This window comes from Malaclemys terrapin, chromosome 1 (genome assembly GCF_027887155.1).
Source record: "Malaclemys terrapin pileata isolate rMalTer1 chromosome 1, rMalTer1.hap1, whole genome shotgun sequence".
Classification (NCBI taxonomy): Eukaryota; Metazoa; Chordata; order Testudines; family Emydidae; genus Malaclemys; species Malaclemys terrapin.
The window spans coordinates 723,380-742,335 of record NC_071505.1 but is presented as its reverse complement, the minus strand read 5'-3'; the positions used below and the strand labels follow the sequence as shown (position 1 = coordinate 742,335).

The 18,956-nt window shown below is 46.4% G+C and overlaps 1 protein-coding gene across 6 annotated transcripts in view; it reads right to left on the bottom strand.

Annotated features, from left to right (window-relative positions):
• SHANK3 (SH3 and multiple ankyrin repeat domains 3) overlaps positions 1-18,956 on the bottom strand; it is a 650,584-nt gene that overhangs the window by 474,968 nt on the left and 156,660 nt on the right. For all 6 annotated transcript variants that reach the window (XM_054034834.1, XM_054034750.1, XM_054034917.1 and 3 more), the window contains exon 5: positions 8,620-8,728. In XM_054034834.1, the coding sequence (XP_053890809.1) occupies positions 8,620-8,728 (109 nt within the window). The remainder of the gene's footprint in view (positions 1-8,619; positions 8,729-18,956) is intronic.

Below are 18,956 nucleotides of genomic sequence, written 5' to 3'. Positions count from 1 at the left end.
AGAAGGTGCAATGTCCTCCCCAATGAGAAAGGTCCAGTGACAGTACAGGGACTATTGTGGGCATTAAAGAGCACAAAAGATGTTTGTTGTTCTGCTCCCCCACCCAAGAAGATAAGCCATGCAAGTGGATTCCTCCCATCAGCTGAGTTTGCAGCTTAGAGCTGTGACGTTGCACTCCATATGATTTTATGAAAATATGCTAATGAGTGTGAATATAATGCAACTGGAATATGCTTCATGCAAAAGGTCTCTTGTAATGTTTCATTACAAAGCTTATAATCTACTGAGTGTGGTCAACCTATTTGTATAAATGTATCATTCTTGTCTCTGAAACTAGAAATATGAAGTTAACTCTGAGGTCCGATTGTAATTATGCAAAGCGTGGGCCATTAATGGTGGTTTGGAATCTTGATGGCTCTCATTAATCAGGACAACAGACTGTAGATGGCTCTGTTTACTTGAAAGCCTTCCTGTGAGTCAGGCTGGGAAGAATGAAGGCTTGGGATCTCACAGGACATGTGACCATGTCACCTGGTACTGGAATCCATCTTAAACCTGGTGCTTTTCCATTTAGAAGGAGGGGTGGGGACCCAGATAAACAAAAGATTCCCACCTTGTGCCAAAGCTATAAAAGGGGGTGCAACAGAACAAAGGGGGCTGCAGTCATGAGAAATCCCCTAGCTACCACCTGAGCTGGAACAAGGACTGCACCAGGGGAAAGGATTGAGCCCAGACTAGAAAGGAGTCTAGTACGTGAAAGAAGCTTATTGGAACATCTCTGAGGGTGAGATTTTATTTGTAATCAGTTTCTTAATGTATTAGGCTTAGACTTGAGTGTTTTTGTTTTATTTTGCTTGGTAACTTACTTTGTTCTGTCTGTTATTACTTGAAACCACTTAAATCCTAGTTTTTATATTTAATAAAAATCCCTTTTCCTGATTATTGAACCCAGAGTAAGTAATTAATTCCTAGCGGAGCAAACAAATGTGCATATCTCTCTCTCAGTGTTATAGAGGGCGGACAATTTATGAGTTTGCCCTTTATAAGCTTTCTACGGATTTATTTGGGGTTTGGACCCCATTGGGAACAGTGTATCTGGGTGATGGAGACAGGAGCACTTCTTAAGCTGTTTTCAGTTAAGTCTGCAGCTTTTGGGGGGTGTGGTTCAGACCTGGGTCTGTGTTTGCAGCAGGCTAGCGTGTCTGGCTCAACAAGACAGGGTACTGAAGTCCCAAGCTGGCAGGGAAAACGGGCTCAGAAGTAGTCTCAGCACATCAGCTGACAGTCCCAAGGGAGTCTCTGTGACTCAACCCGTCACAACAGCACATGGCAGAAAAGGGATATAAACCTCAAACATATGGAACTAGGTATCTCTATGCTGCTTGGACTCTGTGGGGCAAGGTTTTTCCAGGCATTGCAAGACATCCCCAGTTGCTTAGCCTGGGTTTACCCTAAAGAACATATAGAGCTTGCTGATTATAGAAGCTTCTACTACCGTTTGAAACTTAAGATAGATACACAAATGAGTTACTATGTTTACCTGCTTTAACCTTGTAAGCAGTTCTCTGGTTTCCTTTTCATATTTAATAAATCGGTATATAAATTATTATAGGATTGGCTACAAGCATTGTCTTTGGTGTGAGATCTAAGATGCAACTGACCTGCAGTAAATAACTGGTCCTTTGGGACTGGGAGTAACCAGAATTTTGCTGTAATTCTTGGTGTAAGGGACATCTCTCCTAAAGGTATGCTCACCGGGGTTGCAAAATAGATCAGACTACCAAGGGGACTGTCTCTGACTGAGAAGGGACATGAGAACAGTTTTCAAGTACATAAAAGGTTGTTACAAGGAGGAGGGAGAAAAATTGTTCTTCTTAACCTTGAGGACAGGACAAGCAATGGGCTGAAATAGCCGCAAGGGAGGTTTAGGTTGGACATTAGGAAAAACTTCCTAACTGTCAGGGTGGTTAAGCACTGAGATAAATTGCCTAGGGAGGTTGTGGAATCTCCATCATTGGAGGTTTTTTAAAGCAGATTAGACAAACACCTGTCAGGGATGGTCTAGATAATACTTAGTCCTGCCTCAGTTCAGGGGACTGGACTAAATGATCTCCTGAGGGCCCTTCCAGTTCTATGATTCTATGATTGTAGCAAGGCCTTTGTCCTCAGAGGATTCCATACCTGGAACTGCCTGGATTCAAGGCATCCCAGACAGAAGTGAGGTCAACTTCAACAGTCCTCAATCCTGAGCCCTGCTATCCTGAGAGGGCTCCCAAACTGATGAACAATGATAGAACAGTGCTCAGAGAAGAAAAAGAGGAGGTAGAAGGATCCCATGGAAGAAGGGCCAGTTGCACAAAACTGAAAACAATTATGAGCCAAATCAGCTGAAAGAAAGTTTAAACAGAAAACATGAGTGACAATTTGGAACTGTTTAAAGAACATTTCATTAGAGCCCCAAAAATCCACAATCCTACAACTGAGGAAGACAGCTACGTGGGTTAAAAAATAATCTGACCAAGAAAAGAAATAAAAAATATTTTTTAAAAAAATATATAACAAATGGAGAAGAGGGGAAGTTGATTGTGATTAATATAAATCAGAAGCTAGGGAATGTAGAAAGCCTGTAAAGGAATCCAAAGGACACAAGGAGAAATAAATGGCCAGCAGAGTTAAGGAAAATGAAAAGAAGTGTTTAAAGTGTATTAGAAACAAAAGGAGTCCTAGCAATGGGACTGGTACATTGCTAGATGGAAATGGTAGAATTGTCAGTGATAATGCAGAAAAGGCAGAAGCGTTCTATAAACATTTCTGTTCTATATCTGGGGAAAAGCCACATGATGTATTCATATCATAATGATCAAATACTTTCCATCCAGCAGCAACTCATGAGGATATTAAACAGTAGCTACTGAAGCTAGATATTTTCTAAATAAGGAGATCCAGATAGCTTGCATCCAAGAGTTTTAAAAGAGCTGGCCAGTGAGTCCTCTGGATTGTTAATGTTGCTTTTCAATAAGTTGTGAACACTGGGGAAGTTCCAGAGCACTAGGGGGAAAAAATGTATGTTGTACCAATACTTAATAAAAGGGTTAATGGGATGACTGAGGTAATCATAAGCCTGTCACCTGATGTGTTTCTTAAACATATTCTTTAGTCAAGCACAAGTTATTGAGCTCAATAGGGGGTAACTGGATGAAATTTAATGGCCTCGGACATACAGAAGGTCGGACTAGCTGATCTAATGGTCCTTTCTGGCCTAAAACTCTATGAATGTGAACAATGGTCTAATGTCATAAACTTCCAAGTAATGTATCCAGCTCAGGACTCAGATTTAAAGTATGAGTGTAATGAGGAAGCAGGCTCTCTCTGTACAAAAACCAGGACACTCAGTTCTGAGGCATCCCAATCAGACCTCCACCTGTTCTGAGCCCTGCACTTCCATCAAGCCCCATAGAGCTCGGTTATTATAGAAGCTTCTATTACCTTTTGAAATTTCAGACTGTAACTAATTTTTATATCTATGCTTACTGCCTTTAACCCTGTAAATAATTCTCTAGTTTCCTTTTCCTATTTAATAAATCTGCATACAGTTTGGCCTGGTCTACACTATGACTTTCATTCGGATTTAGCAGCGTTAAATCGAATTAACCCTGCACCCGTCCACACAACGAAGCCATTTATTTCGAAATAAAGGGCTCTTAAAATTGATTTCTGTACTCCACCTCAACGAGTGGAGTAGCGCCAAAATCGATATTGTCATTTCGAATTAGGGTTATCCCCACCCAGCAATTCGATGGTATTGGCCTCCGGGAGCTATCCCACAGTGCACCATTGTGACCGCTCTGGACAGCAATCTGAACTCAGATGCACTGGCCAGGTAGACAGGAAAAGCCCCACGAACATTTGAATTTTATTTCCTGTTTGCCCAGCGTGGAGAGCACAGGTGACCACAGATAGCTCATCAACACAGGTAACCATGCAGGCCGATAATCGAAAAAGAGCACCAGCATTGACCGTACGGGAGGTACTGGATCTGATCGCTATATGGGGAGAGGATTCAGTGCTAGCAGAACTTCGTTTGAAAAGACGAAATGCCAAAACTTTTGAAAAAATCTCCAAGGGCAGGGGAGAGAGGCCACAACAGGGACTCAGATCAGTGCCGCGTGAAAGTCAAGTTGCTCAGACAAGCCTATCAAAAAACAAAGGAGGCAAACGGTCGCTCTGGGTCAGAGCCGCGGGCATGCCACTTCTACGCCGAGCTGCATGCAGTTCTGGGGGGGCCGCCACCACTACCCCACCTCTGACCGTGGATTCCAAGGTGGGGATAATCTCATTAGCGACACCTGAGGATTCTGTGGACGGGGAAGAGGAGGAGGAGGAGGAGGACGAGCTTGCGGAGAGCACCCAGCACTCCGTTCTCCCCAACAGCCAGGATCTTTTTCTCAGCCTGACTGAAGTACCCTCCCAAGCCAGTATCCAAGACCATGACCCCATGGAAGGGACCTCAGGGAGTTTACCTTTTAAAATATAAAAAACTTGTTTTAAAAGCAAGCGTTTTTTAATGATTACTTTGCCCTGAGGACTTGGGATGCATTCGCGGCCAGTACAGCTACTGGAAAAGTCTGTTAACGTGTCTGGAGATGGAGCGGAAATCCTCCAGGGACATCTCCATGAAGCTCTCCTGGAGGTACTCCAAAAGCCTTGCCATAAGGTTTCTGGGCAGTGCAGCCTTATTCCGTCCTCCATGGTAGGACACTTGACCGTGCCATGCTTGCAGCAAATAATCTGGTATCATTGCATGACAAAGCCTGGCAGCGTATGGTCCCGGTGTTTGCTGGCATTCAAGCAACATCCGTTCTTTATATTGCTGTGTAATCCTCAGGAGAGTGATATCGCTCATGGTAACCTGGTTGAAATACGGGAATTTAATTAAGGGGACAGAGGTGGCCGTTCCTACTGGGCTGTTTGCCTGTGGCTGAAAAGAAATCCTTCCCTGCAGTTAGCCAAGCGCAGGGGCGCGGGGGGGAGGGGGAATTGGCCCAGAGCTTTTCGCGTTTGGCTAGCAGGGATCTTCCCTGAGAAGACTGAGAGGGGACATGATAGCAGTTTTCAGGTATATAAAAGGGTGTCATAAGGAGGAGGGAGAGAACTTGTTCACCTTAGCCTCTAAGGATAGAACCAGAAACAATGGGTTTAAACTGCAGCAAGGGAGGTCTAGATTGGACATTAGGAAAAAGTTCCTAACTGTCAGGGTGGTTAAACACTGGAACAAATTGCCTAGGGAGGTTGTGGAATCTCCGTCTCTGGAGATATTTAAGAGTAGGTTAGATAAATGTCTATCAGGGATGGTCTAGACAGTATTTGGTCCTGCCATGCGGGCAGGGGACTGGACTCGATGACCTCTCGAGGTCCCTTCCAGTCCTATAATCTATGAATCTATGAATGCGGTGGGGGGAGGGATAAAGCGATTATCCAGAGAATTGGATGGGGGGGGTTAGTTTGTTTTCTGCTGCTGAAGGTTAACAGGAAAACCGCAGCACTCAACAGGCTTTGCTTGGTATGTGGGAAAGGAGGGCGCAGAAGCCGAAAGACAATGGCTTACCATGGCCGCATGCAAGCCGAATTCTGTTGCCCGGACCTGCGTCTGTGATCTCTAGCAGCAAAGCCACAAGCACTCAATATTAAGAGGCAAAATGCGACCTTGCACAGAAATCACATGTGCTATGTAATGTGAATAGTGTTGGTCACTGTGAAAGAGTATAAGCATTGTTCTGCAAAATGTATCTTTTTAAAAAATTCTCTCCTTTTTTCCCTCCCTCCAGCAGCTGCAAATTCTTCAAGCCTCCCTCCTCCGTCCCGAAGGCTATCTCAGATAAGGCGTCGGAAAAAGAAGACGCGAGACGAGATGTTCGCAGAAATCATGGAATCCACCCGCAGTGAAAGAGCTCATCTGAATGAGTGAAAGGACACGGTTTCAAAGTATAGGAAAGAAGCCAGTGAACATGAGGACAGGAGGGACCAACGTGAGGACAGGAGAGACGCTCGAGATGAGAGGTGGCGGCAGGAAGATCAGAGGAGGCAGGATGCAATGCTGGGGCTGCTGCGTGAGCAAACAGACATGCTCCAGTGTCTGGTGAAGCTTCAGGAATGGCAGCAGGATAACAGACTGCCGCTGCAGCCCCTATATAACCCCCCTCACCATGTTCCATAGCCTCCTCACCCAGACGTGTAAGAACGCGGGGGGAGGCTCCGTACACCCTCCCATTCCACCCCAGTGGACAGCCCAAGCAAAAGGCAGTCATTTTTTTAACCTTTTTTTAGTGGCCTTTTCCTTCCCGCCGATCCTCAAGTGCTTGCAGGACCATTGAAAAGTACCCCTTGCGGTTTATGTACTGGGTACCCTGGTGCTCCGGTGCCAAGATAGGGATATGGGTTCCATCTATTGCCCCACCACAGTTAGGGAATCCCACTGCAGCAAAGCCATCCACTATGACCTGCACATTTCCCAGAGTCACTACCTTTTCTAGCAGCACCTCAGTGATTGCTTTGGCTACTTGCATCACAGCAGCCTCCACAGTAGATTTGCCCACTCCAAATTGATTCCCGACTGACCGGTAGCTGTCCGGTGTTGCAAGCTTCCACAGGGCTATCGCCACTCGCTTCTCAACTGTGAGGGCTGCTCTCATCTTGGTATTCTGGCGTTTCAGGGCAGGGGACAGCAAGTCACAAAGTTCCATGAAAGTGCCCTTACGCATGCGAAAGTTTCGCAGCCACTGGGAATCGTCCCACACCTGCAACACTATGCGGTCCCACCAGTCTGTGCTTGTTTCCCAGGCCCAGAATCGGCATTCCACGGATAGAACCTGTCCCATTAATAACATGATCTCCAAAGGACCGGGGCCCGCGGTTTGAGAGAATTCTGTGTCCATGTCCATGTCCTCATCATGCTTGTCGCTGCGCTGCCGTCGCCACCGCCTCCTCGCCTCATTTTTCTGGTCCTGGCTCAGCATAAACTGCACAAGAACGCGCGAGGTGTTTACAATGTTCATGACTGCTGTCTTGAGCTGAGCGGGCTCCATGCTTGCCGTGGTATGGAGTCTGCAGTGTTCACCCAGGAGAAAAGGCGCAAAATGGTTGTCTGCCATTGCTTTCATGGAGGGAGGGGTGAGGCTGTACCCAGAACCACCTGCGACAATGTTTTTTGCCCCATCAGGCACTGGGATCTCAACCCAGAATTCCAATGGGCGGGGGAGACTGCAGGAACTATGGGATAGCTATAGGATAGCTACCCACAGTGCAACGCTCCGGAAATCAACGCTAGCCCCGGTACATGGACGCACACCGCCGAATTAATGTGCTTAGTGTGGCCGCACACATTCGACTTTATACAATCTGTTTCCAAAATTTGAATTATATAAATTCGGATTAATCCCATAGTGTAGACATACCCTTTATTACAGGATTGGCTACATGCATTGTTTTTGGTGTGAGATCTAAGGTGCAACTGACCTGGGGTAAGTGACTGCTCCTTTGGCACTGGGAGTAACCTGAATTTTGCTAAAAGTAACAGAGACCCTCTGTTACTTTTTACAGATTCAGACTAACATGGCTACCCCTCTGATACCTGAATTTTGCTGTGATGGTTCGTGTAAGGGACATTTCTCACAAAGGTAGGCTCACCTGGGTGGTGAGACAGATCACAGTACCCGAGGGGACTGCCTGTGACTCCACATTAAGGAGGAGGAGTTTACCCTTGATAATTGCTTAGTGAAATCGAAATATAGCACTCACAGCCTGTTCGGGGGTTGTACCCTGTTTCCTCACAGGCAGCCCTGGGGTTGGTGCTCACACTCCTGTCTCTCTGGAGAACAGCTTGACACACTCATTGGTTGAAAATCTGCCTAAGCCATGCAGCAGCATGGAGCCTACTCTGTACTAAAAGGAACAAACATCACACTGTTATTTTAATACAGAAATAAGAGCATGACTAATCCTATCCCAGACCTGCACTGAAGGACACAACAAAGGTGGGGAAAGAGTGAGAGCTCCATACTCACTACAGAAGCAGTGAGAAAAGTACTAGTTGGGACCAGTGCATCAGCTCCGTTCACACCTTCAATATCAAACATCTGGATCTGCCAGGGACATCCACCCAGCCCCAACAGTCATGGCTTTTGTGGAGAGTTCAACGCACTGTGGGGGATGTATGTGCTTCTCACATAGATGGGCAATTCCTGAAGGACTCAGAAGCCAGGATCCGTCTAATCTATCCTGAGAATACTTCTGATCCCCATGACTGCCTCATCTAGAGAACCCTTGCCTGTCCTATGTTTTCATCTAGCCTGACAATTCCAGGCCTCTGTATCTCCCAAAGACAGTCCTTTCCATCTTAAGAAACCCAGTCTCCAACCCCCACTGAGAGAAACATAATAAAAACACATGAGTGCGACTCTTTGCTAAAGGCCCCTGTCACTCAAAACCCAACTCCCACCTTTCCCCTAATGCCACTTGCTACCCTCTCAAGCAAACTACTACTCCCCAAAAATCCCACTGTATCCCAAAGCAAGCAGCTGCCCCCATTCTGCCATCCCCCATCTCTGGGGAAGCTAGTCTCACCTCCAGTGTCCGGATCATGGAAGTTGGGGTCCAGTCCCTTCTCCAGCAGTCTGCAGACCTTCTCCACATTTAGCATTTGCACGTACTCCATGAACTTCTTCAGATTTGCCTGCAGCCATGACATCCCAGGAAAATACACAACACACAATGTTAACACCCTGTTACTGAAGAAAAAAGCCACTGGGGGAAACACACCCTTCCTGGAGACCCAAGGTATACTGGAAACAACATCCACCAGAGACAGTGTGGCACATATTCACTCCCAGCACCTTAAACCAGCCAGAGGGCATACTGCAGATGAGCTCCCAGGGACACATTTCCTGCCCCAGAGATTGGGGACAGCTGAAGCGTATCATGGAAGCCAGAGCCATTGGGCCAAATAACTATCTCCCCCTGTCCTCCACCCAAGTCCCCAAGACACACCTTTACCCTCCCACTAGATATCTTCTATTCATATACACCATAAATCGAAACATTTACAGCATATAAAACTGTGACACAGACACACTATCAACTGAAGTCTCAGCAGTTACGTGATTTTTAGCAACAACTTCTCCAGCAAGACCACACACTGCTTGAAACCTAAGGTGACATGCCAGCTTCCTGTTAGGCAGTAAAGTCAAGCTGATGCATGTAAAATGTATGGTGGATGGCTTTATTTGTATCTCTTGTTTACACTATGTTGTCCCCTGTCAACATTTTAAAGTGGTGTAATCCATCTATCTGCCTCTTGAACTTAAAGCACTTAAATGAGATGAGATCAGGCTCCTTGAACATTGACTCTTATTGTGAGATTTTATAACTGGAGTCACTGTCGCTTTTACTCTCTACTTTATAACTGTGCTTTTATTATTGATGTCACTTTCAGCCGTGGGCCTCCCAAATGGGGCCAGCAATTAGACCTGTTCTCAAGGGGGTTGTCTTTTCTCAGCTGCACACAGGTCCTCCTTTTAAGATTGTGGATTTTTTTTTCAATTATAATTTTTAGCAAATATATTTATTTAAGCAAATTCCACACAAATGCGTAGGTTCCAGAAGTTGCTGATTTGAGGAGACAGCCCCAAGCAGATAGACAGCAGACCTACATGAGCACAACGGAGCTTGAATATGCTCATTCCCCAAGGGGCTTTAGTTCAGCTTCCCAGATTTGTGTCACAGGAATTTCTTCCTCTGAGACGTGTGTTATCAAACCCTGCAATAGCCAGCTTTCATGGAAGTGTGAAAGGTCTTTGGGGCAGTGCCTATCACAAAAGAAATAATATTAATAATGATCTGGCTAGTATGAGTCTCAGAAAAAAACCCTGTCTACAATGTTCAAGGAAACCACCCCAGAACTCTGCAAGCAAAGACCAAAAGAGCCCTCATGGCTCCACCAGCAATCAGCATCCAGCAGCACCCTCCTTGCTGGGAAGATGGTGGAGGGAAGTCAGCTGGATACAGTCACCAATGCAATAAAGCTTCAAAGTGATCCAGTTTGAAGTGAATCTGCAAGGGGCTTTGAACTCAGTTTAAACCAGAATCGTATGTGATTTAGCTAGTCAGTGCAGACAGGGCCAAAGGATATCAAAATATTTTTCTAATGCTATGCTGGCACCTACAGCAAGCCCCTAAAACCAGCTGAGAACCAGTCCCAGTTCAGCATGAGAAATAAGTGTCCAGGAAAATGAGACCCTGGGAACATAACATACATCCATTGTTGCTCTCCTTCCCAACAGCCACCACAAGCAAGTGCTGCAGCTCTGAACCTGGGGTAACATTTAAATGCCAGTGAGAGGCCAGGGAAGTGAAGACATATAGAGGATTCAATTTTACGAGACACCAAAACCTGAAGCTTGAAGAAATCAGCATTGCAGTTGCAGCACACTCTGAATGCCCCTGGCAGAGCAACAGAGCAGGCCACAGACAAAGGCAGGGGAGAGGAATTCCCGGTTTATTAGAAAGTGCTGAACCTGAAGCCTGATCACCTTTCCCTCCAAGTCCAGGTCCCGCCCCAGCTTCCCTGCTTCACAAGAGGCCCCCCATTGTGACATTCTCTGATCATCAGCCAAGGAAAAGCAGCCTATGACAGCAGCTGAAATGAACACCAAACTGAGCTGAGGAACACAGCAGCTGGCTCACGAGGCCATGACATGAGAAGCAGCTCAGAAAGCAAAGAGGATCCAGGCCAATAGGGCTGGACGGTGCTGGCAAAGGTTACCAGGATATCATGTTCCTCAGTACAAACAGTATGATAGAGTGAGCGCTGCTGGAGAGGAGGACATGGCATCAATTTCTGTATGCCCCAAACCTCCCTGCCTCCTAACAATGGTGAAACACCCCTCAAACCTCACCTGCTCCCCAACATTGGTGAACCATTCCCCAAACATCTCCTCACACCCCAACAGCAAAAGAGAAATAAACCCTCCCAAGCCCCTTCCCAAACATCTTCAGATATTTCCACACTGTTATAATATCCTTCCCACCCACAACTTATCCAAACTGTACTGATTTAACTCTGCAAAAAGAAGAACAGGAGTACTTGTGGCACCTTAGAGACTAACAAATTTATTAGTCGCTAAGGTGCCACAAGTACTCCTGTTCTTCTTTTTGCGGATACAGACTAACACGGCTGCTACTCTGAAACCTGATTTAACTCTGATCACCCCAGGCCCACACCCTCCAATTTCAATATATTTCAGTACCTTGCACTAGAACAGGGGTCGGCAACCTTTCAGAGGTGGTGTGCCAAGTCTTCATTTACTCACTCTAATTAAAGGTTTTGCGTGCCAGTAATACATTTTAACGTTTTTAGAAGGTCGCTTTCTATAAGTCTATAATATATAACTAAACTATTGTTGTATATAAAGTAAATAAGGTTTTTAAAAGTAAATAAGGTTTTTAAAAAGGTGTTTAAAAAAGGTTTAGGGTGTTTAAGAAGCTTCATTTAAAATTAAATTAAAATGCAGAGCCCCCCGGACTGGTGTCCAGGACCCAGGCAGTGTGAGCGCCACTGAAAATCAGCTCGTGTGCCGCCTTTGGCACACGTGACAGAGGTTGCCTACCCCTGCACTAGAACCATCTACCTCTTGTATACACAAATTTGCCTCTAAAGTTTCCCATTGCTGCCCACACTGGGAATGCCCCATAGGAGGAGCACTAGCATAGAAAAGATGCCAGCCATCACCAGTTTTTTTATCACCATGTCACTAATCCTTCCCAAGGCAATTCTAAATGACCTGGTGGTAAAAATGGTGGTGGTCGGCACCCTGTCACATACACTAGTACTCCTAGTGGTGCTTGCGCCCATGGAGCTGAACTGGTGTTAGCAAGAGTGGGAAATTTGGGAGAAAAAATAGTTAGTGTGGACACAGGCAAAGGGTGTGCAGATGTGCTATGATTCCTCAGGAACCCAAAACTGCATTGGCCATTTTTCTGCCTCATCACACTGCAAACATACTCTCCCAACTCAGTCTCACCTTGCTGCTGCGGCTCTGTGGGCTTCTCCTGCCCATTGAGGACATGTTATTTTGGATTACCCTTTTCCACATGCATTAGCAATAGTTTGCACATTTCCAGGGTCCAATCAGACTTTCCTCTTTTACACTTCATTCCACAGGATGGCAGCACACACACAAAAACAGGACAACAACCCTCCCATTGGAAACCAGTAATCTTCCTGCACAGCTGTCAAGAGGCTGCTTTGTACTCTTCCTGGAGTCTTTGGGAATGCAAGTGTGTCTCTCCACTGTGTCTCTTTCCTCACTAGTCCCAAACAGCTTGAGTCTGCTCTAGTTTCTCCTCCCGGGCAGACTTGATTCTTAAATATTAATGAGAACATGCCAGCTGCATGTTCTTTAATGTCTGGCAAAGGACCCCCAGACACCCTTCCAAACTCTTTCCCTCTCTCTGCTTTCTTCTCCCTCTCTCTTTCAACCTGCAACCCAATCCAGCTAAGAAGGCTGTCACTACAGACCAGGGTTGAAAACCTGCTTCAGAGAAGTCCCATGGAAAGACAAAACTCCCATTCAGTGGGGAAAGATTTCGCCCCAGGATTCTGCATGATGCAATGTCATCAAATGACAGTTTAATATTCACTTTCATCTTGAACAACGTTGATACACTAAAGAGGAGGGTCTTGCTCCCACCAACTGACCGCAGCAGGATCCAGAACCCAGCATGCTAGCGCTGGATCCAGACTCCTGTGCTCTGAGCACAGCAGGATCGAGAGCCAAGCATGATAGTGCTGCATTCATGCACTTTCGTCCATTCTCCTGTTCACAATCTAGACTCCAACAATTCCATCGTCCCTCTCACTCCCTTTGTTCCCTGATTCTGCTCCCCACCTCAACTACCAGACAATCTCCACGTCATCCTTCAAATCCCTCCTCAGAACCACCTCTTTCTATAATCCCAGAAATGTGCCTTTAATTCGCTATAAACAAGTAAAAATGTTTGTGTTTCAATAAACCATGGTGCTAATGTGATGCATATTGTACCATCCTCGTTGCCTGTTTGCTTCTTCCTCTACTCCTGGGTCTATATTTTGTCTGTATGTTGTCCATTCAGACTGCATGTGCCCCCAGGCATAGACTTGTCTTACTCTACCCCCGTAAAACACCTTCCATGTACTGGGTGCTATTATATTATGGGTTATTTTCACTCTGTCCACACTCTGGGTTTTTTCCAAAACACAACACACAGTTCCTGCACAAAGAGCTTCCAATCTAAATGCTGTCATGAGGCAAAGAGAAGTTGACATACCGTAAGGAAGAGGAGGGCAGGGTCACAGCAATATCAGCACAAAGGGTTGCAGGTGCCTAAACTGAGTATCTTGGTGGTCTAATTAAAGTTTGATTTATTAATTCAGTAATAGTAGTCATTGACTCATCAGATAATAACCCTCATCCTCTTCACAGAGAAGAATTCATGCCGTAGGACACTGGCTACCACACAGAGCCACCAGGTGCAGAGGGAGCAGCTCACTAGCGACGTGTTAAAGGTAGGAATTGTTAAGATCTATGAAAACACCAGCTCCTTTCAGACCCTCACCACAGGCTGCAAAATTCTCAGATGCAGAAGGATTCTTCTCTGGTTGCATTGTGTCCTGTGTTTGGAACAAAAAGTGCAAAACCAAACTCCTGCAGCAGAGCTTGAAGTGCAGCATGAACTGGGGGTTTTGAGGTTCATGATACCATTACACCCACTTTTTTCTGAATAACTTTGAGATCTGTGCTGGTGACCTTCAGAGCACAGATCAAGATTATCCAGTTTTAACGGGGACAACATATGTCTTGAGAAACCTCTCTCTTCAGAGTAACCTGTTTCTTTTCTACTGAGGAAAGCAAAAAAGATCCAGGAAGCGAACATAGCGTTTTTCCCTAAGGTGTATCCTATCACATTGGACAGGAGTTGGGCCGGGTCAGATACCTGGAGATCAGAGCCCGAGACAGAGACATGCGAGAGGACAAACCTGGAGATAGGCAGGGGAGAGTAGCAGCAGGCGTAGGTATTCAAGGGGAAGCAGTCTGAAGCAGGGTGAACCCAGTTGCATGGCCAGAATTCTGTTCCTGTGCTGGGTTTAAATAGGAGCTGTGAGTGAACCAATCAGGACCCCCAGCATTCCACTAATCAGCTCCCAGGACTGGGGTCCTCTGTCAGAGTTCAGCTCCTATTCCAACAACAGTTAGCAGGTCACCAAGTAGCAGGTTGGGGGCGTATGCGCTCCAAAGCACCTATGTGGGCCAGGGTTCAAGACCCTGATCCCTGACAGATGTTCTATTGGCAGTCACTAACTGTAATCTGGGAGAATCCATGCTTGCTAAATATAAATGTGGGCAGGGTCTGCTACTGGCCTAGATGGGGAGAGAGCAGGCTGTGTGGGGCAAGACAAGAAGCAGAGGGACAGGGAAGGATTCAAAGTGAATCGTTCTGTTGTGGTCACACATAAAAATACACGTGTTTTTATTAATAAGGCACTTGACAGAAAACAGGGAAATCATTCTTAGTACTCATCTGCTCCTTCACTGGAGAGACAAATTGCACACACCAGGCACTACAGCACTCTGGGCTGCTCTGCCAGGCGATTCTTCAATGCAGCTACACGTAACTCCAATTTACTCTCAGAAGTGTTGCTGTTCGAGCATTAATTTTGCAAGTAAAGAATTAAATCTCTCAGATCCTTGGCTCTCTGCTCTGTGAGCCCAGGTCTGCTTCCTAATTGGACTGGGAGTCTTCATGGTCAGAAGAGCTGGTTCATGAAATACTAGTAGTAGGAAACTCCTGGAAAGTTACTTTTTCCATTAGAGAGCAAGAAAGGAATCGGTGAGGGAAGAAGCTGCAGTGCTGCTGGGCAAGGGAACGGCATTCGGACTTTAGATCATGCCGAAGACGTTTATTTACTTACATACTAATTTGAAACAAGATGCAGCAGTGAGCGTAACAAAGAACAGGGATGAGGGTTACAATATGAAGATCACTTGATTGCATTGGTTAGTCACACAACTTGCTGGTTCAGAACCATTTGATTATTGACAGTTACTCAACACTCCTCATTATAAGACCCTGTTTTCAGTTACTTATAATTTCACCAGCTTTACCCATTTGGAATGAAGTTTTCCATGCCAGGTGCCTGCCTCAAGCTGAACTGGGAGGGTGGTGTTTAGCTAAAACAAACCAGCTCTTTCTGAGAATGATGTTGGGGGAAAATATATAGTTTTAGCCATGTTAAAAAAGCCTCTTACAATCGTTTCTCTGAGAACATCCACCAGCCCCATGCTTTGGAGCAAAGAGATGAAATTTGGGGTGGTTTTTGTGTCAAGGATGTGCCTTTTGCTGTCTCCATGACAAGTCACCCAAGTGTGCCCAAGTTATAAGCCTCTGAAAAAAATCACAATTTGCACAGTCTCAGTAGAGATTTGTTAATTTGGCAGCTAAATTCTCTGAAGATTTTGCCTGTACTGAGCATGCTCCATCCTCTCACAGCTCCTACGTGCTGACCTTGGGTGGAGGAGCTGAGATTGACTTTCCCGGCAATTGCTGGTTCAGGCCACTCTGGGCTGCTATAGCACTGGGCACAGAACTGAGAGCAGAAGGCTGTCTTTCCTCCGTGTTCCCTCTGCTAGCACCAGACAGTGGGGAGAAGGAAAGAAGCAGCCTGATTCTAAAGCAGACAGATGAGAACAGGGGCAGGAGCTTGGAGGGGAGGGGGGGTTAGTAGCTGGAGGAGGGGAAGGAGAGGAGCAGAGGGGGGCAGAATATACGAGATGGGGGTAGGAATAAAGGAGGAGAGAGAGGCAGGAGAAAAGGGAGGGGGAGCAGGGCAGGAGCTAGGGATAGGGACGATAGGAGTGGCAGGGAAAATGGGTAAGAGCTGGGCATGGGAGTGAAGACAGGAGCTGAGGGAAGCTGGAGGAGGAATCAGGCATGGAGTGCACAGGGGCAGGATGTGGGACAGGAGCAGCCTGATAGGGAGAGCCTGGGGGTGGACAGGGAGAGAGGGTCTGTAGCCACTAGAGAATGCTCCCTTACCAAAGGCTCTAGTGCATTGAGTTTTTCTTGAGTTTCAGCATTCCTTTGCTGTCTAGCAAATACCTGGGAAACTGGCAAAATATCTCTCAGTGGCAGGTCCACAGAGACGATAACAATGTGCTTCTGCTACCAGTTATTCTGTTAGCTAGATTTCAGAGTGGTAGCCATGTTAGTCTGTATCAGCAAAAACAACGAGGAGTCCTTGTGGCACCTATAGAGACCTGTGCTGTGGCTGCAAAGATCCCCATCCCGCTCATAACCCACATGGAGGGTCAGTATGGCTCCATCTGGTGGGAATTTTTTATTTTAACATTTGACATTTAAAAATATAAAACAAAAATTGCATCCTAGGAAACTACATTGAAAGCAAGTTAAGGTGGCAAGGTCCAGCCCTCAAAAGTTAGGAAATGCCAGAATTTAGGTTGCCTGGGCAGATGTTTGTAAGAGAAGTAACCTCCATTCTGTGTGTATTCCACATGTGGGTGATTGACAATCAATATTCAGAGGTGGATGCAAGGAAGCCAGCAATAAAAACAAATGCAGTAGCGCATATCCCACTGCCGCATCCACTGCAGAGGCCTGGGCTAGAGCATAATACCTAGCAAACATATGTATGGAGCTCCAGGTGGCTGCTCTGCATTTGTCCTGCATTGGGACCTCCTACAGGGATGCTACCATAGCAGCCTGCGCTCTCATAGAGTGGGCTGTTATACCACCGGGAGGTGGGATGCAAGTCAATTTGTAGCCAGAATCCCAGTTAGAAATCCTCTGAGATGATATAGCTTGACAACAGGATCTCTCTGCTATTGCGAAGAAGAGTCTTGGAGACTTCCTGGTGGGCTTGATTGTTTGCAGGTAAAAGGCCACTGTATGCCTCACGTCGACGGAGTGAAGTCTCTTCAGACAAAGCGCTGGGTTTTGAGAAAAGAAAAGGCAAGTGAATACACTGGTTAAGGTGGAATTTGGAGATAGCCTTGGGTAGAAATTTAGGTTGAAGGCAAAGGGGTTCTTTGTTCTTGTGAAATACCCTAAAGGAGGAGTCCATCATGAGGGCTGCCAGTTCACTGACCCTCCTGGCTGAAGTGATGGCCCTAGAAATGCCACCATCATGGATAGGTGGGTCATGGAACATATTGCCAAGGGTTCAAACGGAGGACCAACAAGTTTTGACAACACAAGGTTATGCTCCCATAATGGTGTTAATTTAATAACTGAGTGCCTCCAGACAGAGCAGGAGAGATCTTGCTTTTCCCTGTTTATGTAGACCACAGTGGAGATATTGTCCAGTATCACTTGGATGTGGAAGGAGCAAATGAGTAGGAGGAAGGCCTTGCATGCAAGATGGACTGCCCACAGCTCCAGGATGTTGATATGTAGTCTGGCCTCCCGTGGTGTCCAGGTACCCCTTGCAGTGTGACTGTTCAAGTGGGCACCCACTCCAGAAGGGATGCATGTGTTACAATGGTGACAGTGGGAGCGGGAAGGGAGAAGGGAACTCCCCTTATACCACCAAGTGAAGGAGGCAATGATTCTGGTGGGAACGGCCACCCTGGAGCTGATATGGTGTATACTGGTGAGCAGACTGAACTGAGCCAGGCCTGCAGGCAACGTAGATGAAGCCTGGCAAAGGGTGTCGCATAAGTACACGTTGCCATGTGACCTAGCAGTGATTTCCTGCAGACCGAGGACTATCAAAGAAATTAGGCGGCACATTGTTTGAAACCCTTCTACAGGCAGGAAAGCTCTTGCGCAAACAGAGTCCAGCGTTGCCCCTGTAAAGTTTATTGTCCTCGTGGAGGATTAAAAGAACTTGTCCCGTTCAGCAAACCCTTATAGCTGCAAGATTTTAAATGAGGAATTAACTAGCCAACCTGATCTCCTGTCAAAAGCGACCTACCAGGAGCCAGTCATTGAGCCACGGAAAGACCGTGTGGCCCTGACGTGTCATCTGGGTGCAACAGAGAAAACTTTTGTAAACACTCTGGGTTCCATTTCTAGTCCGAAGGGGAGGACTCAGAATTGGAAGTGCTCCCAGCCCAGCATAAACGATAGGAAATTCCTGTGGGAAATATGCATCTTTCACGTCAAGAGCCTCGAACCATTCAAGAAGGGATTATTGATGCCAACGTAACCATCCTGAATTTCGACTTCTGAATGAAGATGCTGAGTTGTTGAAGATCTGGAATGGGTCTCCACCTACTGTCTTTTTTTGGGGACCAGGACATATGGACACTAGAACCCTCTTCCTTGATACTGAGGCAGGATGCGCTCTGTTGATCCTTGTGCAATAGGGATTTTGCTTCCTGATGAAGCATCACCTCATGAGAGTGGTCCCCAAAAGGGGACCAGGAAGTGGGTTTGTGAGGAGGGAGGGAGAGGAATTCTATGCAGTATCCCTGATGGACAATCTCCAAGACCCAACTGTCCATCATGATTAGCTCCCAGTTGTGGGTGAACAGAGTGAGACAGCCTCCAAAGGTGACAGAAGAAGGGGCAGGTAGCATCAGAGATGGCAAATAGGTCTCAACTAAAACATCAAAAGTGGTTGCTAGCAGTGGGCTGGGAATGGGTCGCAGATGTGGTGGTAGAGGGGGTGAAAAAGCAGGGTCTCTGAGTCTTCTTTTTGCTTGTGTGGAGGCTCAGCAGGACACTGGTAGTAGAACAAAGGAGGAGGAGGCGGACGAGGAGGCTGTCTTAGACTCATAGACTCATAGACTCTAAGGTCAGAAGGGACCATTATGATCATCTAGTCTGACCTCCCACATGATGCGGGCCACAAAAGCTGACCCACCCACTCCTGGAAGAATTCTCTCCCTTGACTCAGCTGTTGA